At 44.3% G+C, this 17,994-nt stretch overlaps 1 protein-coding gene across 4 annotated transcripts in view; it reads left to right on the forward strand.

The window, feature by feature from the left end:
- Positions 1 to 17,994, forward strand: part of ACSBG1 (acyl-CoA synthetase bubblegum family member 1) — a 109,874-nt gene that overhangs the window by 46,915 nt on the left and 44,965 nt on the right. Inside the window, exons 1-3 of one of the 4 annotated variants that reach the window (XM_007478012.2) lie at positions 8,967 to 9,141; positions 9,975 to 10,112; positions 15,872 to 15,970. The exons of 1 other annotated variant lie outside the window; for it this stretch is intronic. In XM_007478012.2, coding sequence (XP_007478074.1) covers positions 10,063 to 10,112; positions 15,872 to 15,970 — 149 coding nt within the window. In that variant the 5' untranslated portion in view covers positions 8,967 to 9,141; positions 9,975 to 10,062. Of the gene's footprint in view, positions 1 to 8,966; positions 9,142 to 9,974; positions 10,113 to 15,871; positions 15,971 to 17,994 lie in introns of those variants that run through there. 2 more of the 4 variants (XM_007478014.2, XM_007478011.3) reach the window with 2 other exon arrangements.

Raw genomic sequence — 17,994 nt, forward strand, 5'->3', positions numbered from 1 at the left:
TGATCCAATAAGGCTGGAGAGGAGGGTCAGGGGCAGATTTTTCTCTGTTCCCACTGGGCTTCCTTGCCCTAAATTCTGCAGCATCAGATTTTTCCAGTCTTCTCCTTCTTCCTTACTCAGGAAACTCTATCTCCCACCTCTATATCTTTGTACTAGCCATCCCACATGCCTGAAATGCCCTCCTTTCTCCCTTCTGCCCCACAGAATCCCTTACTTCCTCTTAGCTATAGTTCAGGTAGCTTCTTCCACATGGAGGGGTGGCAGCTCTGTGGGTCATGAGAAGGGCACTTCTTCAGAAGCTGCTGCAAGGTAGAAGTGGCAAATGTTGGCAATGCATTGGACACGTGGCGTGAGTAAAGATGGAGAGGAGTCCAGGATAGTACCTGAGGCCACCAGCCTGGGTCCTGGGAGGATGAGAGTGAAAGGCAAGTTCAGGATAGAGGATAGTTTACAGAGAAATATAATAAGGGATGCAGCTGGGTGGCTCAGTGGATTGAGAGCCAGGTCTAGTGACAGGAGGTCCTGAGTTCAAATCTGACCTCAGACACTTCCCAGCTGTGTGACCCTGGGCAAGTCACTTGATCCCATTGGCTAGCCCTTACCACTCTTCTGCCTTGGAACCAATACCCAGTATTGCTAAGACAGAATGTGAAGGTTTTTAAATAAATTTTAAAAAATAGATAATGAGTTCTGGTTCAAACATGTTGAATCCTGATCTCCCCGAATGGCTACTTTTCTTCTTCCCAAACTTCCTTGTATCCAACTATTTTGTATATATTTTTGCAATTTATTGTTATTATTTTTCAGTCATTTCAGTCATGTCTGGTTCTTTGTGGCCCATATAGGGTTTTCTTTACAAAGAGATGGGAGTACTTTTGCTATTTATTCTCCAGCTAATTTTTTAGATGAGGAAATGGAGGCAAACAGTATTAAAGTGATTTTCCCCAGACTACAAAGTAAGTGTCTGAGACTAGATGTGAACTCAGGTCACAAAGTAAATGTCTGGGGCTAGATTTGAACTCAGGTCTTCCTGACTGTAGGCCTGGTGCTCTATCCACTGCACCACCTGGCTGCCCATATGCCATAGTCACTTATATATTTTCTTCTGGTCTCCATCATCAGAATGTGAGCTCATTTCAAAGACTGTCTCATTTTTTAATATTTATATCTTCTTTTATATTTAAAAAATGTTTTTAATTAAAAAATTTACAAAAAATTTTAAATAAAAAATTTTTAATTTAAAAAATTAAAAAATTTACTATTTAATTATTTTATATTGATAAATAGCAATGATATCAATATATTCTATAACAATGTATAATATAATAAATATTAATTATTAAATTATGATTAGTTAATCATTAAATACTATTTGTTATTTAATATATACTTATATGTACATACTTTTATATGTGTAGCATAGTACTTGACACCTAGTAGGTAATTAATAATGCCTGTGGATTGATTGAATAAGTCCCCCTGAGAATATGGCAGACTCCAAAGCTACACCATACAGGACAGAGGAAGAAGGCCAGATGACTTCCTGTGCCTCTTCCTGGCTGCTCAGGAATTGATTGGAGGGTTGGATCTGCCTCCTCTGCTGGAGGAGCTTGTAATTATGGACTCATGATTAGTGTGTAGGAGACATGACCTCACCTACCCTTCCCAAAGTCATCCTGGGGAGGACCCATCCTTCCTCCTTGCCCCTACAATTACTGATGATGGGGGGGGGGTCAAGCCTCTCAAAGAGGGTGCCCAGAACACTTGGTAGCTTCCAGAGGCTTCTACTCCCTCTAAGCCATTTTTCCAAGATGGTAACCCCAAAGGATAGAGAAGGCCTTTTGTTTCCCAGAGTTCTTTGTGCTCTCAGAAACAACCACCACAGAAAGAATGGAAATTGTAGAAGGAAGTCTTTTTTTTTTAACCCTTACCTTCCTTCTTAGAGTCAATACTGTGTATTGGCTCCAAGGCAGAAGAGTGGTAAGGGCTAGGCAATGGGGGTTAAGTGTCTTGCCCAGGGTCACACAGCTAGGAAGTGTCTGAGGGCAGATTTGAACCTAGAATCTTCTGACCCCAGATGAGGCTCTCTGTGCTATCTATCTGTCTTATAAATAAGCATTTACTAAGTGCCTGTACTCTGTTCCAGGCATGATGCTAGACACAAGATACAAAAAGACATAAAAAGATAGTCCCTGTCCTCAAAGTCTGATGGAAGAAAGAACAAGCAAAAATCTATGTATAGACAATGGACCAGGCAAATAGGAAATAATTAACTGAGAGAAAGCACTAGAATTAAGAAGAGTTAGCCCTATACCAAGATAAATTCAAAATGAGTAAATGACTTTAATATAAAGAGGGAAATTATGAACAAATTAGGTGAACATAGAAGAGTATACCTGTCAGATCTATGGGAAAGAAAGGAATTTACGATCAAGCAGGAGATAGAGAACACTGCAAAATGTAAAATGAATAATTTTGATTATATTAAATTTAAAAGTTCCTGTACAAACAAAACCAATGCAAACAAAATTAGAAGGGAAGCAACAAATTGGGAAAAAATCTTTATAATGAAAACCTCTGACAAGGGCCTCATTTCTCAAATTTATAAGGAGCTAAGTCAATTGTACAAAAAAATCAAGCCAATCCCCAGTTGACAAATGGTCAAGGGACATGAATAGACAGTTTTCAGATAAAGAAATCAAAACTTTCAATAAGCACATGAAAAAGTGTTCTAAATCTCTCATAATTATAAAATGCAAATCAAAACAACACTGAGGTACCACCTCACACCTAGCATATTGATCAATATGACAGTAAAGGAAAATAAATGTTGGAGGGGTTGTGGCAAAATCAAGACATTGCTGGTGGAGTTGTGAATTAATCTAGCCATTCTGGAAGGCAATTTGGAATTATGTGCAAAGAGCTTTAAAGGAATGCCTGCCCTTTGATCCAGCAATACCACTACTAGGCTTGTATCCTAAAGAGATAATAATGAACAATGTCTGTGTCAAAGTAATCAGAGCTGCACTCTTTGTGGTGGCAAAAAATTGGAAAATGAAGGGGTGTCCATTGATTGGGGAATGGCTGAACAAATTGTGGTATCTAATGGGGATATAATACTATTGTAAGACTTGGAAATAATATTTCTACCCAGATATATATTTCATAAAGTTTATTGGAAAGGGTAGACAACTATTCCTCTAAGTAACCTGACCACATGGTGCCTAGCCTGCCAGTCTCTTCCTCATTCCTTCCCTCACCTTCCTGCTCTGTCTCTTCTCTGTTCTCCCTCTCAATTCTTCCCCTGGTTCTCCCTGATTCTCTCTCGATTCTCTCTAAACCTTAACTTTTATTGACATACAGAATGCAACCCCTGGTGCAACTCTGCTATGTCAGGAATGTTTGATAGACAGGTAAAGCTCCTCAGGAGGGCAAAGGGATAAACTTCCTTGACACACTATTGTGCTCTAAGGAGTGATGAGCTGGAGGAATTCCATGTGAACTGGAACAACCTCCAAGAACTGATGCAGTGAAATGAGCAGAACCAAGAGAATACTGTAAGCTGAGTGAAACATTGTGGAACTATCCAATGTAATGAACTTTACGACTAGTAACAATACAATAATCCAGGACATTCCTGGAGGACTTAGGAGAAAGAATACTATCCACATTGAGAAAGAACTATGGGAGCAGAAATTCAGAAGAAAACATGATTTATCACATGTTTATATGGGTAGATGATTTGGGATTATGGTTTTATGGTAAAATTGAATAATATGGAAAATGGTATCAAGTGATAACATTTGTACAACCCAGTGGAATTGCTTATTGGCTCTGGGAGGGAGGAGGGAAGAAGGGAGAGAAAGAAAAGATATCATGTAAACATGGAAAAATAATTTTAAAAATAAAATAAAAAAGGAAGAGTTGGGAAGGGCTTCCTGTAGAAGATGAGATTTTGCTGGGACTTGAAGGAAGCCAGGAGGTGGAGATGAGGAGGGAGAGTGTTCCTGGCATGGGAGACAGCCAGTGAAAATGCTCAGAGCCAAGAAGTGGTATGTCTTGTTCTGGCAATGGTGAGGAAGTTGGTGGCACTTGATTGAAGATTATGTGATGGACAGTAAATAAGGTGGAAGAAGACTGGAAAGGCAGGCAGGGGCCTGGTTATGTAGGGCTTTGAACACCAAACACCATTTTGAATCTAACAATTATGTATTTAGACAGGTAAATAGAGGGCTATATTCCCAGGAAACAGGGGAAGGAAGGTACTATGGACTATATTCTATTTGTCTAACTGGCTACAGAAGCCAACTGCCCATTAGCTTTCCATTGCAACCCACTGTTCCTGGAAGACCCCACTGTGTGTCTCTTTACCTTCCCATGTGCTCCACCACACCATCAAGACTTGGCTCTTCTGGCCTTCCTTACTTTCTCTGGCAGAGACATAAAGAAGCATAGATGGGTGGAGACTGACTAGGACTACTGGCTCAGAGTCCTCTTCCATTTCTCTTTGTGACTTGTTTTAAAATTTAATTTATTTAGTCAATTTAGAACATTATTCCTTGGTTACAAGAATCACATTGTTTCCCTCCCTCCCCTCTCCCCCTTCCCACAGCCAGTGCACAATTCCACTGGGTTTTACATGTGTCCTTGATCAGAACCTATTTCCATGTTGTTGATGTTTGCACTAGGATGATCATTTAGAGTCTACATCCCCAATCATAACCCCTCAACCAATGTATTCAAGCAGCTGTTTTTCTTCGGTGTTTTTACTCCCACAGTTCTTCCTCTGGATGTGGATCGTGTTCTTTCTCGTAGATTCCTCCAAGTTGTTCAGTATCACTGCATTACCACTAAAGGAGAAGTCCATTACGTTTGATTATACCATAGTGTATCCATCTCTGTGTACAATGTTCTCCTGGTTCTGCTCCTCTCGTTCTGCATCACTTCCTGGAGGTCGTTCCAGTCTCCATGGAATTCCTCTACTTTATTATTCCTTTTAGCACAATAGTATTCCATCACCAACATATACCACAATTTGTTCAGCCTTCCCCAATTGAAGGGCATCCCCTCATTTTCCAATTTTTGGCCACCACAAAGAGTGCAGCTATGAATATTCTTGTACAAGTCTTTTTCCTTATGATCTCTTTGGGGTACAAACCCAGCAGTGCTATGGCTGGGTCAAAGGGCAGTCAGTCTTTTATCACCCTTTGGGCATAGTTCCAAATTGCCCTCCAGAATGGTTGGATCAATTCACAACTCCACCAGCAATGCATTAATGTCCCCACTTTGCCACATCCCCTCCAGCATTCATTACTTTCCTTTGCTGTCATGTTAGCCAATCTGCTAGGTGTGAGGTGATACCTCAGAGTTGTTTTGATTTGTGTCTCTCTGATTATAAGAGATTTAGAACACTTTTTCATGTGCTTATTGATAGTTTTGATTTCCTTAACTGAAAATTGCCCATTCATGTCCCTTGATCATTTATCAGCTGGAGAATGGCTTGATTTTTTGTACAATTGATTTAGCTCTTTATAAATTTGAGTAATTAGACCTTTGTCAGAGGTTTCTGTTATGAAGATTATTTCCCAATTTGTTGCTTCCCTTCTAATTTTGGATGCATTAGTTTTATTTGTACAAAAACTTTTTAATTTGATGTAATCAAAATTATTTATTTTATATTTTGTGATTTTTTTCTAGCTCTTGCTGGGTTTAAAAGTCCTTTCCCAAAGATCTGACAATTATACTATTCTGTGTTCACCTAATTTGCTTATATTTCTTTATATTCAAGTCATTCACTCTCTTTGTGACTTTTTGATGGTAGGAAATTCCTCTCCAGGTCAAAGCGCATAGAAATGTGAGGAACTCTGAGTAATGCCCACTTTAGCATGACTGCTCCATTAAGTTTCCATGATAATGATACTAGGGAAAGGCTTATATTAATGAAATGGCTTAAGGATTGTGAAGCACTTTCTTGAAAATTATCTCATTTGGACCTCACAAAATCTCTGAAAGAAACAATGCATTGAAGCAGATAGAATTGGTCTTGGAGTTGGTTAGTCAACAAGTATTAGGCACTTACTGAGTACTTGGGATTTAAATAAAGGCAAAAATAGTCCCTACCCTCAAGAAGTTTACAGCTTTTAATGGGAGAGATAACTCGTATGTGCAAGATATGTATAGAGGCAATGGAAGGGCATATCATAGGAGAAGGTTCTATCAGCTGGGGAGGACTGGGAAAGGCAAAAGATGGGATTTGAGTTGAGTTTTGAAGGAAACCCAGGAAACTCATGTAGACATGGTGGCTGAGGGCAATCCAGGCATGCAGAATTAGCCAGTGCTTTATATACTCAACTGATGATTTTATATTTGAGCCTAATGGCAATAGGGAGCCATTAAACTCCTTGAGCATAGGAGTGACACAGTCAGAATTATGAATGAGAAAAACCTCATGTGAGTGGGAGATGACCTATGGTAGAGAGAGTCTTGAAACAAAGAAGTCAACCAGCTAGCTTTTGTAATATCCCACATCTGAGGCAATGAAGGCCTGAATCAAAGTGCAATCATAGGTGGAGAGAGAAGACTTATCCAAAAACAATTGCAAACATAGAAGTGGCCAGATTTGGAGATGTGGGGTGAGAGGTGAGGTGAATGAGAACGAGAAGCCAAAGACAGCACCCAAGCTGTGAGCCCAGGTGATTTGGAGGGTGACTGTGATAGGGAAATTCAGAATGGGGGAAGGTGGTGTATGGGAAGAGATAATGTTTGGGGCATGTTGTGTTTGAGATTCCTCCAAGACATCCAATTTGGGGTATCCAAGAAGCTGGAGATGTTTGGTCGTGATTCAACAGAGAAACTAGGGGTGGATAGTTTTATCTTGGAATTCTCAAATGAGAGAATATTTGTAAAAAGCACTTACTGACCCCAGAGTCTGGGAGCACAGGTACTATATAAATGCGCCTTCCCTTCTCTTTCCTCTCCATCCCTTCCCTCTTGGTCCCTCCTGGCTTGTCTAGGAACCATTTGCCTTGAAATGTTCATTGAACCCATGGAAAATGCTGAGACAAATATAGAGTGACAAAAGAAGGGGACCCAAGACAAAGCCCTGGGGAAAGAGCCCCCCTCCAAGTTCCCCTCCAAGTTCCTCCAAGTGGGAAATAGAAGAAACTCAGAAGGATCAGTTAGATGGAGAAGTGGGACCAGGAGAGAATAGAGTGTTATGAAAATCTAGAGGGGAGAGTTTTTGTAGGAGGAGGTGATCTGCATCGTCAAAGGCAGCAGAAATGCCCAGCAGCCTCAGGATTGAGAAGAGACCAGCACATCTGGCCACTAAGAGCCCACCAGTCACTTTGGAGAAAGAGGCTGAGGTTGAGGGTTCACGTCAGGCTCACGTCTCCTCTGACACACTCTGGTTGGATAATCTTCAGCAAGATCCAAGGCAATTCTCCAAGACTGTGAATTTCAGAGTAGGCATGGATGTGCCCTGACAGAGGGGGCTCTTCACTGAGTGCTCTCCCCATGCCAAGAAATCACAGGCTTAGTTTAAAAAATAACCCCTGTGAGTAACATATTGCAAATATTTTGATCTCTAATAATAAGGGTCCCAGAGCTAGGGAGCATCTCATCCCTGATAGAAGCCAGAATCCTCCAAGCCCAGAATTCTTTGTATTGTCTCTGGTAATGAGCTCCCTGTCCCTGAGGGTTTTTAAGAAGGGCCCATGGAGAGGATTCCTGCTCACATAAAGGGATGGGTGGGAATGTCTGAGGGTCCTTCGGACTCGGAGATCCTGTGATTCTGAGCTGCAGGTCAACCTCAAGACGGGGGCAGTGAGGGATGAGAAAAGACGCCATGGAGATGCCTAATTTCCTCCATGGCTCAGTTTTATTGGGTGTGTATAAACACCTTGAAGGCTGGCTCAAAGGGTTTGGATGCTGTTGCTGGGTCCCTGAGGTGAGTAGGAGGGAGTTCGGTCTCCACTCATCCTTTGGGAAGAGCATCATGGCCATTGACAAAGAAATGGTCCCCTTTAAAGAGGCTGGTGTGGACTTCTGTATTTCTATGCCCTTTCCTTGGGGACCAGGGACAGCTGGAGGTGGGGTAGGACAGGGATCATTGACTGACTGACTCTTTTTTTTTCTCTGGTAAACCCTTACTTTCTGCTTTAGAATCAATTCTGTGTATTAGTTCCAAGGCAGAATAGTGTGGTAAGGGCTAGGCAATGGGGGTTAAGTGACTTGTCCAAGGTCACCCAGCCAATCTGACCACTTTTTTTCTAACCCTTCTCTTTTGTCTTAGAATCAATATAGTGTATTGGTTCCAAGGCAGAATGGGGGTTAAGTGACTTGTCCAGGGTCACACAGTTAGAACATTTCTGACTGACTCTTTTAAAACATTGACCCATCCCAACTTCTGTGTTCTCTGGGCAGTTGAGAATAGATTTTTCTCTGAAAAATTTCCCCCCTCCTCCTCCTCTCTCCCCTTCCCCATTTCCCCATCCAAGTTTCTGTCAAGATGATGGCTTGTTCTCTTAGTTCTTTCCCTCTCCCACCTAATTGCTTCGCCTCTGTCCTTCAGCTCATCACCCTTCTTTCCTCAGCAGGAGGCTGAGCTCCTACCTGTCCGCCATCTTTGCCCCCAAGGCTGGCTGCTCTCCCACCAGGAATGGTGGCCAAGGCTGCTGCACCAATGGGTGATTCTGCCTTCTTTCCCCTCCCACTTCCTTCCTCTCCTTTCTACTTTTTCCAACTGCTCCTGGGCATTTACAGAACATCAGCCTTCGCTATCGTTGCTCTCTAGGTGGGCAGCCAAAACATCTGTAATATAGGTCAGAGAGTAAGCAAGGAGCGACACACCCCCCTCCCTGGCAGCCAGCAGGTCTACTTTGGGGAGTCATTACAGGCGAGATCAGGGTGGGTCCCTCCACACCCCACGGCTCAGATTCTCCTCCCTTTCACCCATGGCAACTCCCACACATGAATATACTTAGTTGCTGTGAGAACCCAGGTGATGCAGTGGGCCACGTCTGTCAATGCCTGAGGAGCCCGGAGGAGCCCAGTCAAACTGAAGTACCCTCCGGGACCTGTGCTAGCCTGCCTGAAGCTCGGGCCCAGCAGCCAGCCCCAGCTTTGGGTGCCCCCTCCACTGTGAGTGAACCTTGCCATGGCTGGGAAGGAGGAGGCCAAGAGGGCTTGCCCGAGTTAGGGGATATGGGAGAGAAGAAGCGGGCTCTTAGCAGAACCCACGGAACCACGAGAGAGAACCACGAGCAGAACCACGAGGTCTCTCGAGTGTACAAAGTGCCTGGTTTAAGGGAGGGAGTGCCATGTAGGTGAGACTGCTGAAGAGGCACAGCCGTGGGTCAAGGGATTTACTGGAGAATGGCTCTGCCAGGCTCTGGCTTGTTTGATTAAAGATATTTTCCTAGCTCCAGGCTTGAGGTTGGGAGTACGGTGGAAATTATATACCTTGGAAATGGAAAGGCAGGTCAGAGCTTCTCAGACCTGCCCCCAAAGCTCAGCTCTCATGCCGTGATTCACTCAGGAAGGAACTGGGGGCCAGAAAGAATAGGGAAAGGGGGTGGTTGGCACCCCCAACTGACACTAAGATAGCCATGAGCTCAGCCATTTGTCTGGAGCATTCTAGCTTGTGGGGTGGCTTTCCAGGATTGGAGAGCCAAAGTCTCCTAACATTGATAAGAGGTCAACTAGGGAGGCAACCAAAGGAGAGTCCCAGCTGGATTTGTTTTGGGTGCAGAGCTGATTCCAGACAGAATGGGTCAGGGAGTGAAGACTGCAGTTGGACTTGGGTACAATGGTGCCAGGGACAGACAATGAATCATACCCAGAATGGAATCGTAGGTGGGGTTAGAGGCAGAGAAAAACACTCCACCCATCTCTCCTTTCAGGATAGGGAATGGGGGAGAGGAGGGAAGAAACCTGCTAAGATCTGACTCATTTCCCATCCATCTCTGTTCCAGAACCATTCGGGGTAGCCCAGCCACTCTTAGGCTGATGCAGTTGGTTCTCATCTCCCCAGGGTAAACAAGGAGCCATTGGTGGGGCAAGATGCCCGAGGTTCTCCTGCTCAGGTCAGCTCGCTCCATTCTGAAGACACTGTAAGGATTGTGGACTGACCCTAACCCTGCTTATGGAGAACATGTCCCCCACCTCCTCCCCTGGCCAGACCCCTACCTGGCATTCTTGCTCTCAAAGACATGAAAAAAACACTCCTTGGTGGGACCAGGTTGGGCCCTAAATTGGGGCTTCATCTATATACTTGGGTTCAGGTTTCTTTTTCTTGGTCACTTACCATCTTATCCCTAATATCATCCAAGTGACTTCTTTGTCTTCATCTGTTTCCTCACCAAAAGACTTATGGGAGCCCACTCACAGAGATCACTTGTTGGTCACTGACATTGCAGGACAATTAGGGAAGTCTTCCTCCCTCCCTTTCTTCTTCCTTTCCTTCCTCCCTTCCTCCTTTCCTCCCTTTTTCCCTCCCTTTCTTCTTCCTTTCCTCCCTCCTTTCCTCCCTCCCTTTCTTCTTCCTCCCTCCCTCCCTCCCTTCCTCTCTCCCTTCCTTCCTTCCTTCCTTCCTTCCTTCCTTCCTTCCTTCCTTCCTTCGTTCCTTCGTTTGTTCCTTCCTTCCTTCCTTCCTTCCTTCCTTCGTTCCTTCCTTCCTTCCTTCCTTCCTTCTTTCCTTCCTCCCTCCCTTCCTTTCTTCCTCCCTCCCTTCCTTTCTTCCTCCCTCCCTTCCTTCCTTCCTTCCTTCCTTCCTTCCTCCCTCCCTCCCTTCCTCCCTTCCTCCCTTCCTTCTTCCTTCCTTCCTTCCTTCCTTCCTTCCTTCCTTCCTTCCTTCCTTCCTTCCTTCCTTCCTTCCTCCCTCCCTGCCTCCCTCCCTTTCTTCTTACTTTCCTCCCTCCCTCCCTCCCTCTCTTTCTTCTTCTTTTCCTCTCTCCCTTCCTTCCTCCCATCCTCCTTTCCTCCCTTCCTTTCTTCTTCCTTTCCTCCCTCCCTTCCTTCCTCCATTTCTTCCTTCTTTCCTTCCTTCCTTCCTTCCTTCCCTCCTAAAATTCTTACTTTCTGTCTTAGTATCAATTCTAAAACAGAAAAACGTAAGGGCTGGGCAATTGGGGTTAAGCAACTTGCTCAAGATCACATAGCTAAGGTCGAATTTGAACCCAGAACCTCCTGAATCTAGGCCTGATGCTCTAGTCATTGCACTACCAGCTGCTTCCAAAAGTTGATTTTTCTATGGCATGCTGTTTAGGGAAATTAGCATGTTTGATAATTTGTTTTCTTCAGAGCTCTATGATACATACACTCTCTACTGCTATTTTTGGTGTTGAGTCATTTTAGTCATGTCCACCTCTTTGTGACCCCTTTTTGGGTTTACTTGGCAAAGATATTAGAGTGGTTCACTATTTCCTTCTCCAGCTCCTTTTACAGATGAAGAAACTGAGGCAATCAGGGAGAAGTGACTTGCCCAGGGTCACACAGCTAGTAAATATCTTAGTGTGTATTTGAATTTAGGAAGATGAGTCTTCCTGACTCTAGGTTTGGTGTTCTATCCACTGTGCAACCTTGCTGCCTTGGGTGGGAGACTTTTCAAGGATTGAGCCCTAGATGAGAAGTTCAAAGCAAGCCGCAGATATTTCCTAGCTGTGTGATCCTGAGCAAACCATTCAGTGTCTCTGAACCTCAGTTTCCCATCTTGAAAATGGAGGTGATAATAGTACCTCACTCTGCACAAAGATGGTGTGAGGCTCAAATGAGACAAGAGAGGCAAAGTTTTCTGCAAACTTTAAAGTGCTTGTCCAAGGCCAGCTATTCTTAATCCCCCTTTTTCTAAACTTGGATGATTGGCCCCATTTATGAAGGTTGTCCCCTGGTGCTTCTATGCCATAGAGGCAACCCTGAGCAATTGGAGGCTGTGCCAGCAGAAGTCCTGCACCATGTTGGAAAGGCTTGGAGTCCTGACCTAACAATGGGCCAGGTCTATCTCCCTTTCAAGGATCGCCTAAATATAGAGAGGCTCATCATCAGAAAGCCAGAGCACAGGATCATGGGACCCTAGAGCTAGCTAGACCTGGAAGGAACCAAGGAAACCATCCAATCTAATCTACTCATTTTATAGATGGGGAAACTGAGACCAGAGAGGTAGCATGAGGCCAACCAAGATTTATATGACAGATGCAGGTTTTGAACTCAAGACCCGTTTGCTTCAAAGCTAGGTCTCTTTCTTCTCTACTTAAAAGCATTTGTTAAAGGGGAAAAGGTTCAAACTCACAACCAAAGAAATCCCAACTCTTCCAAGTGTTTATGGGAGTCTGCCCCAATATCAAGAAATCATAGGATTGGGGGCCTTAGGTATTATTATTATTATTACTATCATCGTTAATAATAATAATAGCATATATAAAGGCTTTAAAGTTAACAAAATGTGTCATATTTGAATCTTATTTGAGCCTCACAACAAAATTGTAAGGGAGGTACTATTATTATGCCCATTTACAGATGAGAAAGTCAAGGTTGAAAAAATATTAGCTGACTTGTCCAAGAACACACAGCTAGCAAGGGTCTGAGGCAGATCCTCTCCACTCCACGTCCAGCCTTCCATCTCCGGCACCATGCTGCTATCTTGGGCTCTTAGGTGGCATCCAATCTAAGTCTTCCACTTTACAGATGGATAAACTGAGCTACGGAGAAGTCAACTAAGTGATTTGGCTAGGATCACACAGGTAGCGAAAGAGCTGGGTCTTGGAACCAGGTCCTGTGACTCTGAATCCAGGGCTATTTCCTTTGCCCTGTGTTGTCTTATCCCAGGAATATTCTTCTCTCGAGGTTCACCCTGGCAAGGTGTGTAGCCTAAGAGATGGAGGAAGAAAGGGAGAACATGACCACAAGAGCTAGAACAGTCTAGACTAGTGTAAGTAAAAGGGAAAAGGAATGCCTTTCTGTTCTTCCCCTCCCTCTAGATCTCTTCTAGGTCCTAATCACTGTTATCAAAAATGTTTGCTAAGCATCTACTCTGTGCTCAGTGACCCGTGGACCACCGTGCCATAGTCAACTGGTGCCCCAGCTCTGGAATGGCATCTGAGTCAAACCCAGGACCACCAACGTAGGAGTTTGGGGGCTTAGCAAGAAGACCCGTAGCTGTCCCCTTCAGGACTTCCATTTCTTTGTCCTCCATCTTTATCCTTGAAGAGAATAACACCCAAGACTGTCTGCTGAGTGCTGTATCCACAGTTATTATTATCGATGTAATTCACAGTGATGCAATATCAGAGGAAGTGGCTAATTATCTCTGGAACCTCCGCCAACTGCCCTAGTCTTTTAACCTAGGAAGAGTGGTCTTTGGCAGTGTAGCAGAAACAATACGATAACAATTATTATGATAGCTTGGTGGCACCTCCCTGAGGAAGAAATCCCTTAGTTGGCAGCCAGAATCCTCTGGGAGGTGCCAAGAACCAGGATGGGAGCAGACCAAGTCTCTGAACACCCCAGTTGGACATCAGGTCTGTGCGCTAAGACTGTCATACTTTATTCATAGAGGCAAATCCCTCACTGTTGACTCTTATTTGGCACACATGTCTAATAAGCTGAGCCATCTACTGCTCAATAACCCATAACACAGAGGGTAGGAAGAACATCTTCACTGGGCAGACAGAAAACATGATTTTTAGAAATTGGGGCATGAATATCAAGATGTTCCAGTATTCTGGAGTCTTTTGGTGTTAGGGCAAATGGGTCTGTAGAGTGCAATAGACAGAGGCATCATTGAACCCAGTGTGGGACAGTAGAGAGATCACTCCCTGCTTCGAATTTGGGCTTTGCCATTGGGGAAATGGTTTCACCTCCCTTTCTCTGCAAAAAGAAGCTAGACTAGTCCCTTAAAGGGACCTTAGAGGTCCTTTGATTCAACCTCTTTACTTTAGAACAGAGGAATCAGAGGTCCAGAGAGGTTGTGACACCTAATATGGTCACACAGCAAATAGCAGAGCTGAGATTGAAGTCCAAGCTTTAGGTTTGTAGATCTGGAAGGAACTTCGAGGTATCTAGTTGCCCCACCTCTGTTTAGAGATGAGGAAGATGAAGCCCAAAGAGGTTAGCTGTTTAATTTTGGTTTTTTCCAGCCTTAGCGCCTAAAGGGTTAAGCTTTAGTTATCTGGAAAATTGACTTATGTGGCACAGCTCATTACCCAAAGACATTGAGCCAAGGAGCCATCTGTGATCAGCCATGATGGAGGGAGGCACAGCCCCTCCAAACTAAAATGAGGACAGAAGGGAAAAGAGTGAGAGACCAGCAGTTATGGGTAGAAGTTTCTGACCTGGGTCTGTTGATGATAAACATGAGAGCCGAAGCTTGGCAAAGACCTTCCCTCTTGTGTCTAAATGGACAAAATGGTAGAACTACCTCCCCTGAAGTGATGGGTCCCCTTTTCCAGAGCAGAGATCTTTCAATGGACAGAAGACACCAGCAAAAGTGAGATCTGTGCATAAAGGCAGCTTGGTGGTATAGTGGATAGAGGCTAGACTTGGAGCCAGGAAGACTGAACTTCTAAGTTCAAATCTGATCTTAAACACTTACTGGCTGTATGACCCTGGGCAAGTAACTTCACCCTGTTGTCCTCAGTTTCCTCATTTGTCAAATGAACTGGAGAATGACCAAACCTCTCTAGTATCTTTGCTAAGAAAACCCCAAATAGGGTCAAAAAGAGACACATGATTGAAAATGACTGAAAAAGAGCAACAAAAACATATTGAGACTATGAATTACTCTAGAGATGGAAGTTGGGTTTCTTATATTCCCTTAACTTGTCCATCAAGGTCTTAGTTTCTCCATCTATAAAATGAAAGGGTTGGATTAGATGAACTCTAAGGTCCCTTCCAGTTCTAAACCTCTGATCTTGGATGAACACTAATACCCCTTCCAACTCCAAAGCTAATGATTGATTCTGTTTGGTTCTCATTCAGTCATTTGAAAAATGATTGACTTATGATAGTGTGTGATTCTTCTTGAATGGAAATTTAAAAATATAAATTTGTTTTATTATAAGAAACTCAGATAATAGTAGATTGTTGTCACCTATATGATTTTCTCTTTTTGATCTAGGTGACCACTTAGTAGAGAAACCAATGTCAGTGAACCAGCATTGCTTATAACCATTCAAAGTAGAATCATAGGATATCTGAGCCAGAGGAAACATTAAAACTCAGAATGTAAAACAAACATAGATTGTCCAAGCTGGAGGGGACCTTAGAACTTAGAATTAGGGAACACAGAAAGTCAAAATTGGCTGGGGTCTTAGACACTGTCTAGCTCAATCTCTTCATTTGACAGCTCAAGAAATTGAGATTTGAAGAAGTCATACACCTTGTTCATGGCAAAAAGGAGGGTCTAAACTCTCCCGTGTTGGTCCTTTTCCTGTTACATTCTGCCACATTCTTTGTTGGAGAAAATGGCTTGAGTCTAAGGTCTGATCTTCTGGGTTCTGGGAAATTCATAAACAGCCTAGATAAAGCCAAGGGGGGGGATAATATCAGTTGGCTGCCTTCAGAAGTAGAGGCAGGGAGTCCTCCAGAGTCTTTATGCTTGAAGTCCTATGACTCCCTCACTCTGGAAGGGTTTTGGGTCCTTAGTTCACCCCTCTTGATCCTGAAGGATATATTCTTAGTGAGAATGGAAGAGCGGGTAGGAATCCTGCTTGGAGCCAGGTCCTGAAGGGTGGCTGGAGTTCTTGATGTTTACCCATCAGGGATGGTGCTTGATAACCCAGGGGCTGTGGCTTGACGTCCATGCCCCCTGTTCTCCTCCATCTCCTCCACCTTCCCACTAATCTCTTGACTTGTATCACTCTAAAATTAATCTTAGGTTTTTGAACAGACTTCCTCCAGGAGGGACTATACAGGCTCGAAAGCTCAGTTTGAATCTACCGCGTCTGAAAAACTTAAGACAGAATGTTCAGAGAAGGTAATTTGCCCACAGTCCCTCTTCTCCCCCTCAGAAAGCCTTTGGAAGAAGGAAGGGACAGTGGATTGGTCTAGTCCTAAGGGCATCAGAAAGGAGGATGACTAAGGTGGTGAAGAGCCTGCAGGCCCTGCCATCCAAGGGTCCAAAGAGGAGATGGGGGAGTTTAGCTGGGAGTAGAGAAGCTGTCTTCAAGCACTGGAGCTGCTGTTGTATTGGGGAAGGGATCTGGCTTATTCCTCTTGGTCTCTCAACTAGGAGAAGCCTATGGAAGTTATACAAAAGCTTATTTCAATTCCTTATTTGAAAAAGCTTCATCAAAATAAGAATCGTGTAAAACTGGCCAGAATAGCGATCCTCACCTTGGGGTCCCTCAGGCACGAGGGGACTAGATGACTAGCATTGTTTTAGAACAGATTCCAGCTTCACTAAAGGTCAAGCTAGATGCTCCTAAAACACTGTGATTCTGTATTGTCCCTGAGGCTAGATGCTGTTCTCTTCCCTGGGCCTCTGGTAACCCCAAGGACCAAAAGGCCATTGATGGCCATCTTTGGGAATGAAGGATGGCCAGTGGTCCTGGCTTCGCTTTCACCAGAGGTTGGGCTGGGAAGATGGAGAAAGCATGCCAGGAAAGGGAATGTTCTCCATCATGGAAGGTCTTAGTGGGCCAGTATTGCTTGCTATCCCTCCCAGAAAACATACTGAAGCCTCAGTAGGGGACAACATGCCCCATTTGGATCATTCTAAAGGATGCTGGAGACCATTTCCATGTACTCGTAAGTGTCTGGGCTATGGAAGAGGGGCCTAATAGCAAAGTCATCCAAGAGCTTTGCCAAGTCAACAGCTATGGACAAAGGGAGCAAAGAAGGCATTGGTCAGGGGCAGGGTACATAGAATGGCTGTGAGGCTGGGGTGGAGGCCAAGGATTCTTGAACCAGATGGTACCAGCATGATGCTGCACCCATTCTCTTTCCCTGTTCCAGGGTGCCCTTCAGGCCTTTCTCTTCATGGGTATTAGGAAGAGATGGGTTCAACCAACCAATTACCTATTATTAAGTGCCTACTATGTGCCAGCCTCCTACTATGTTGGAGGTGCTAAGAATGTGAAGACAAAAATGAAACATTTCAGAATGGTGGCATCATGGTGACCTGACATGGCCAACCCTTCCTGCCCCTGGATATTGGGCCAGCTGTTCTGGTTACAAATGTGGATGTTGGGCATTTTAAGAGTCTTAGCTGACTTGGGGTCAGGGGACTTATGTTCAGTTCCCACCTTGGCTGCTTGTATGACCCTGGGCGAGGCACTTCCCCCTGTGGGCCTCAGTTTCCTCATCTGTAAAATGAAGAAGATGGACCAGATGCTCTCTCTCAGGTTCTTTCCAGTTCTAGATCAATGATGAATTTATGAGGGGTTTGTTCTCAATGCTGGGGTCTGGCAGGTTTTTGCTGCAGAATTTCCAACCAGAGCCAAGGAATCTACCACCATCATCAGTGTCAAGGAAATGATATACGATCATGCCAAGACTGTTGAGCTCCATTCACAGCTCTGGTCCTTCTGGGCCACGTCACTTTGGTTAAGAGGCTTCCCTTTGCCTTAGTTTCCTCATCTACAAAATGGAGATAATTCAACTGATGTTCCCTCTTCTCCAGGGTTGTTGGGGGGAAACTGTGACTCTCAGAGTGGAGTAGAAAGAGAGTGATGTTTATTCTAGGTGCCCCTAAGAGAGGTGGGCAGGACTTGGAATCAGTCTTGGGATGGGTGCCAACAAGATGGAGGAGGAGAAGGAATGGTCACTGGGTGAGGCTGGCTTTTGCCTTCTCTCCAGCCGCCTCCTGGCCTGCTGAGCCCTGCCAGAGACTCCCCATCCCAGCTCTGGCACCTCTCCTTCTCTCAGGTGGGACGATAAAGATGTGGCTCTCACCTAGGATGAAAAATACCGCAGTGGTTGCTTGGAGACAGGGCTTTGCCAGTTACACGTGTTAGACAGAGACGGTCAGCTTAAGTGACTGAGGATTTATTATGCCTT

This window comes from Monodelphis domestica, chromosome 1, assembly GCF_027887165.1.
Source record: "Monodelphis domestica isolate mMonDom1 chromosome 1, mMonDom1.pri, whole genome shotgun sequence".
NCBI classification, from domain to species: domain Eukaryota; kingdom Metazoa; phylum Chordata; class Mammalia; order Didelphimorphia; family Didelphidae; genus Monodelphis; species Monodelphis domestica.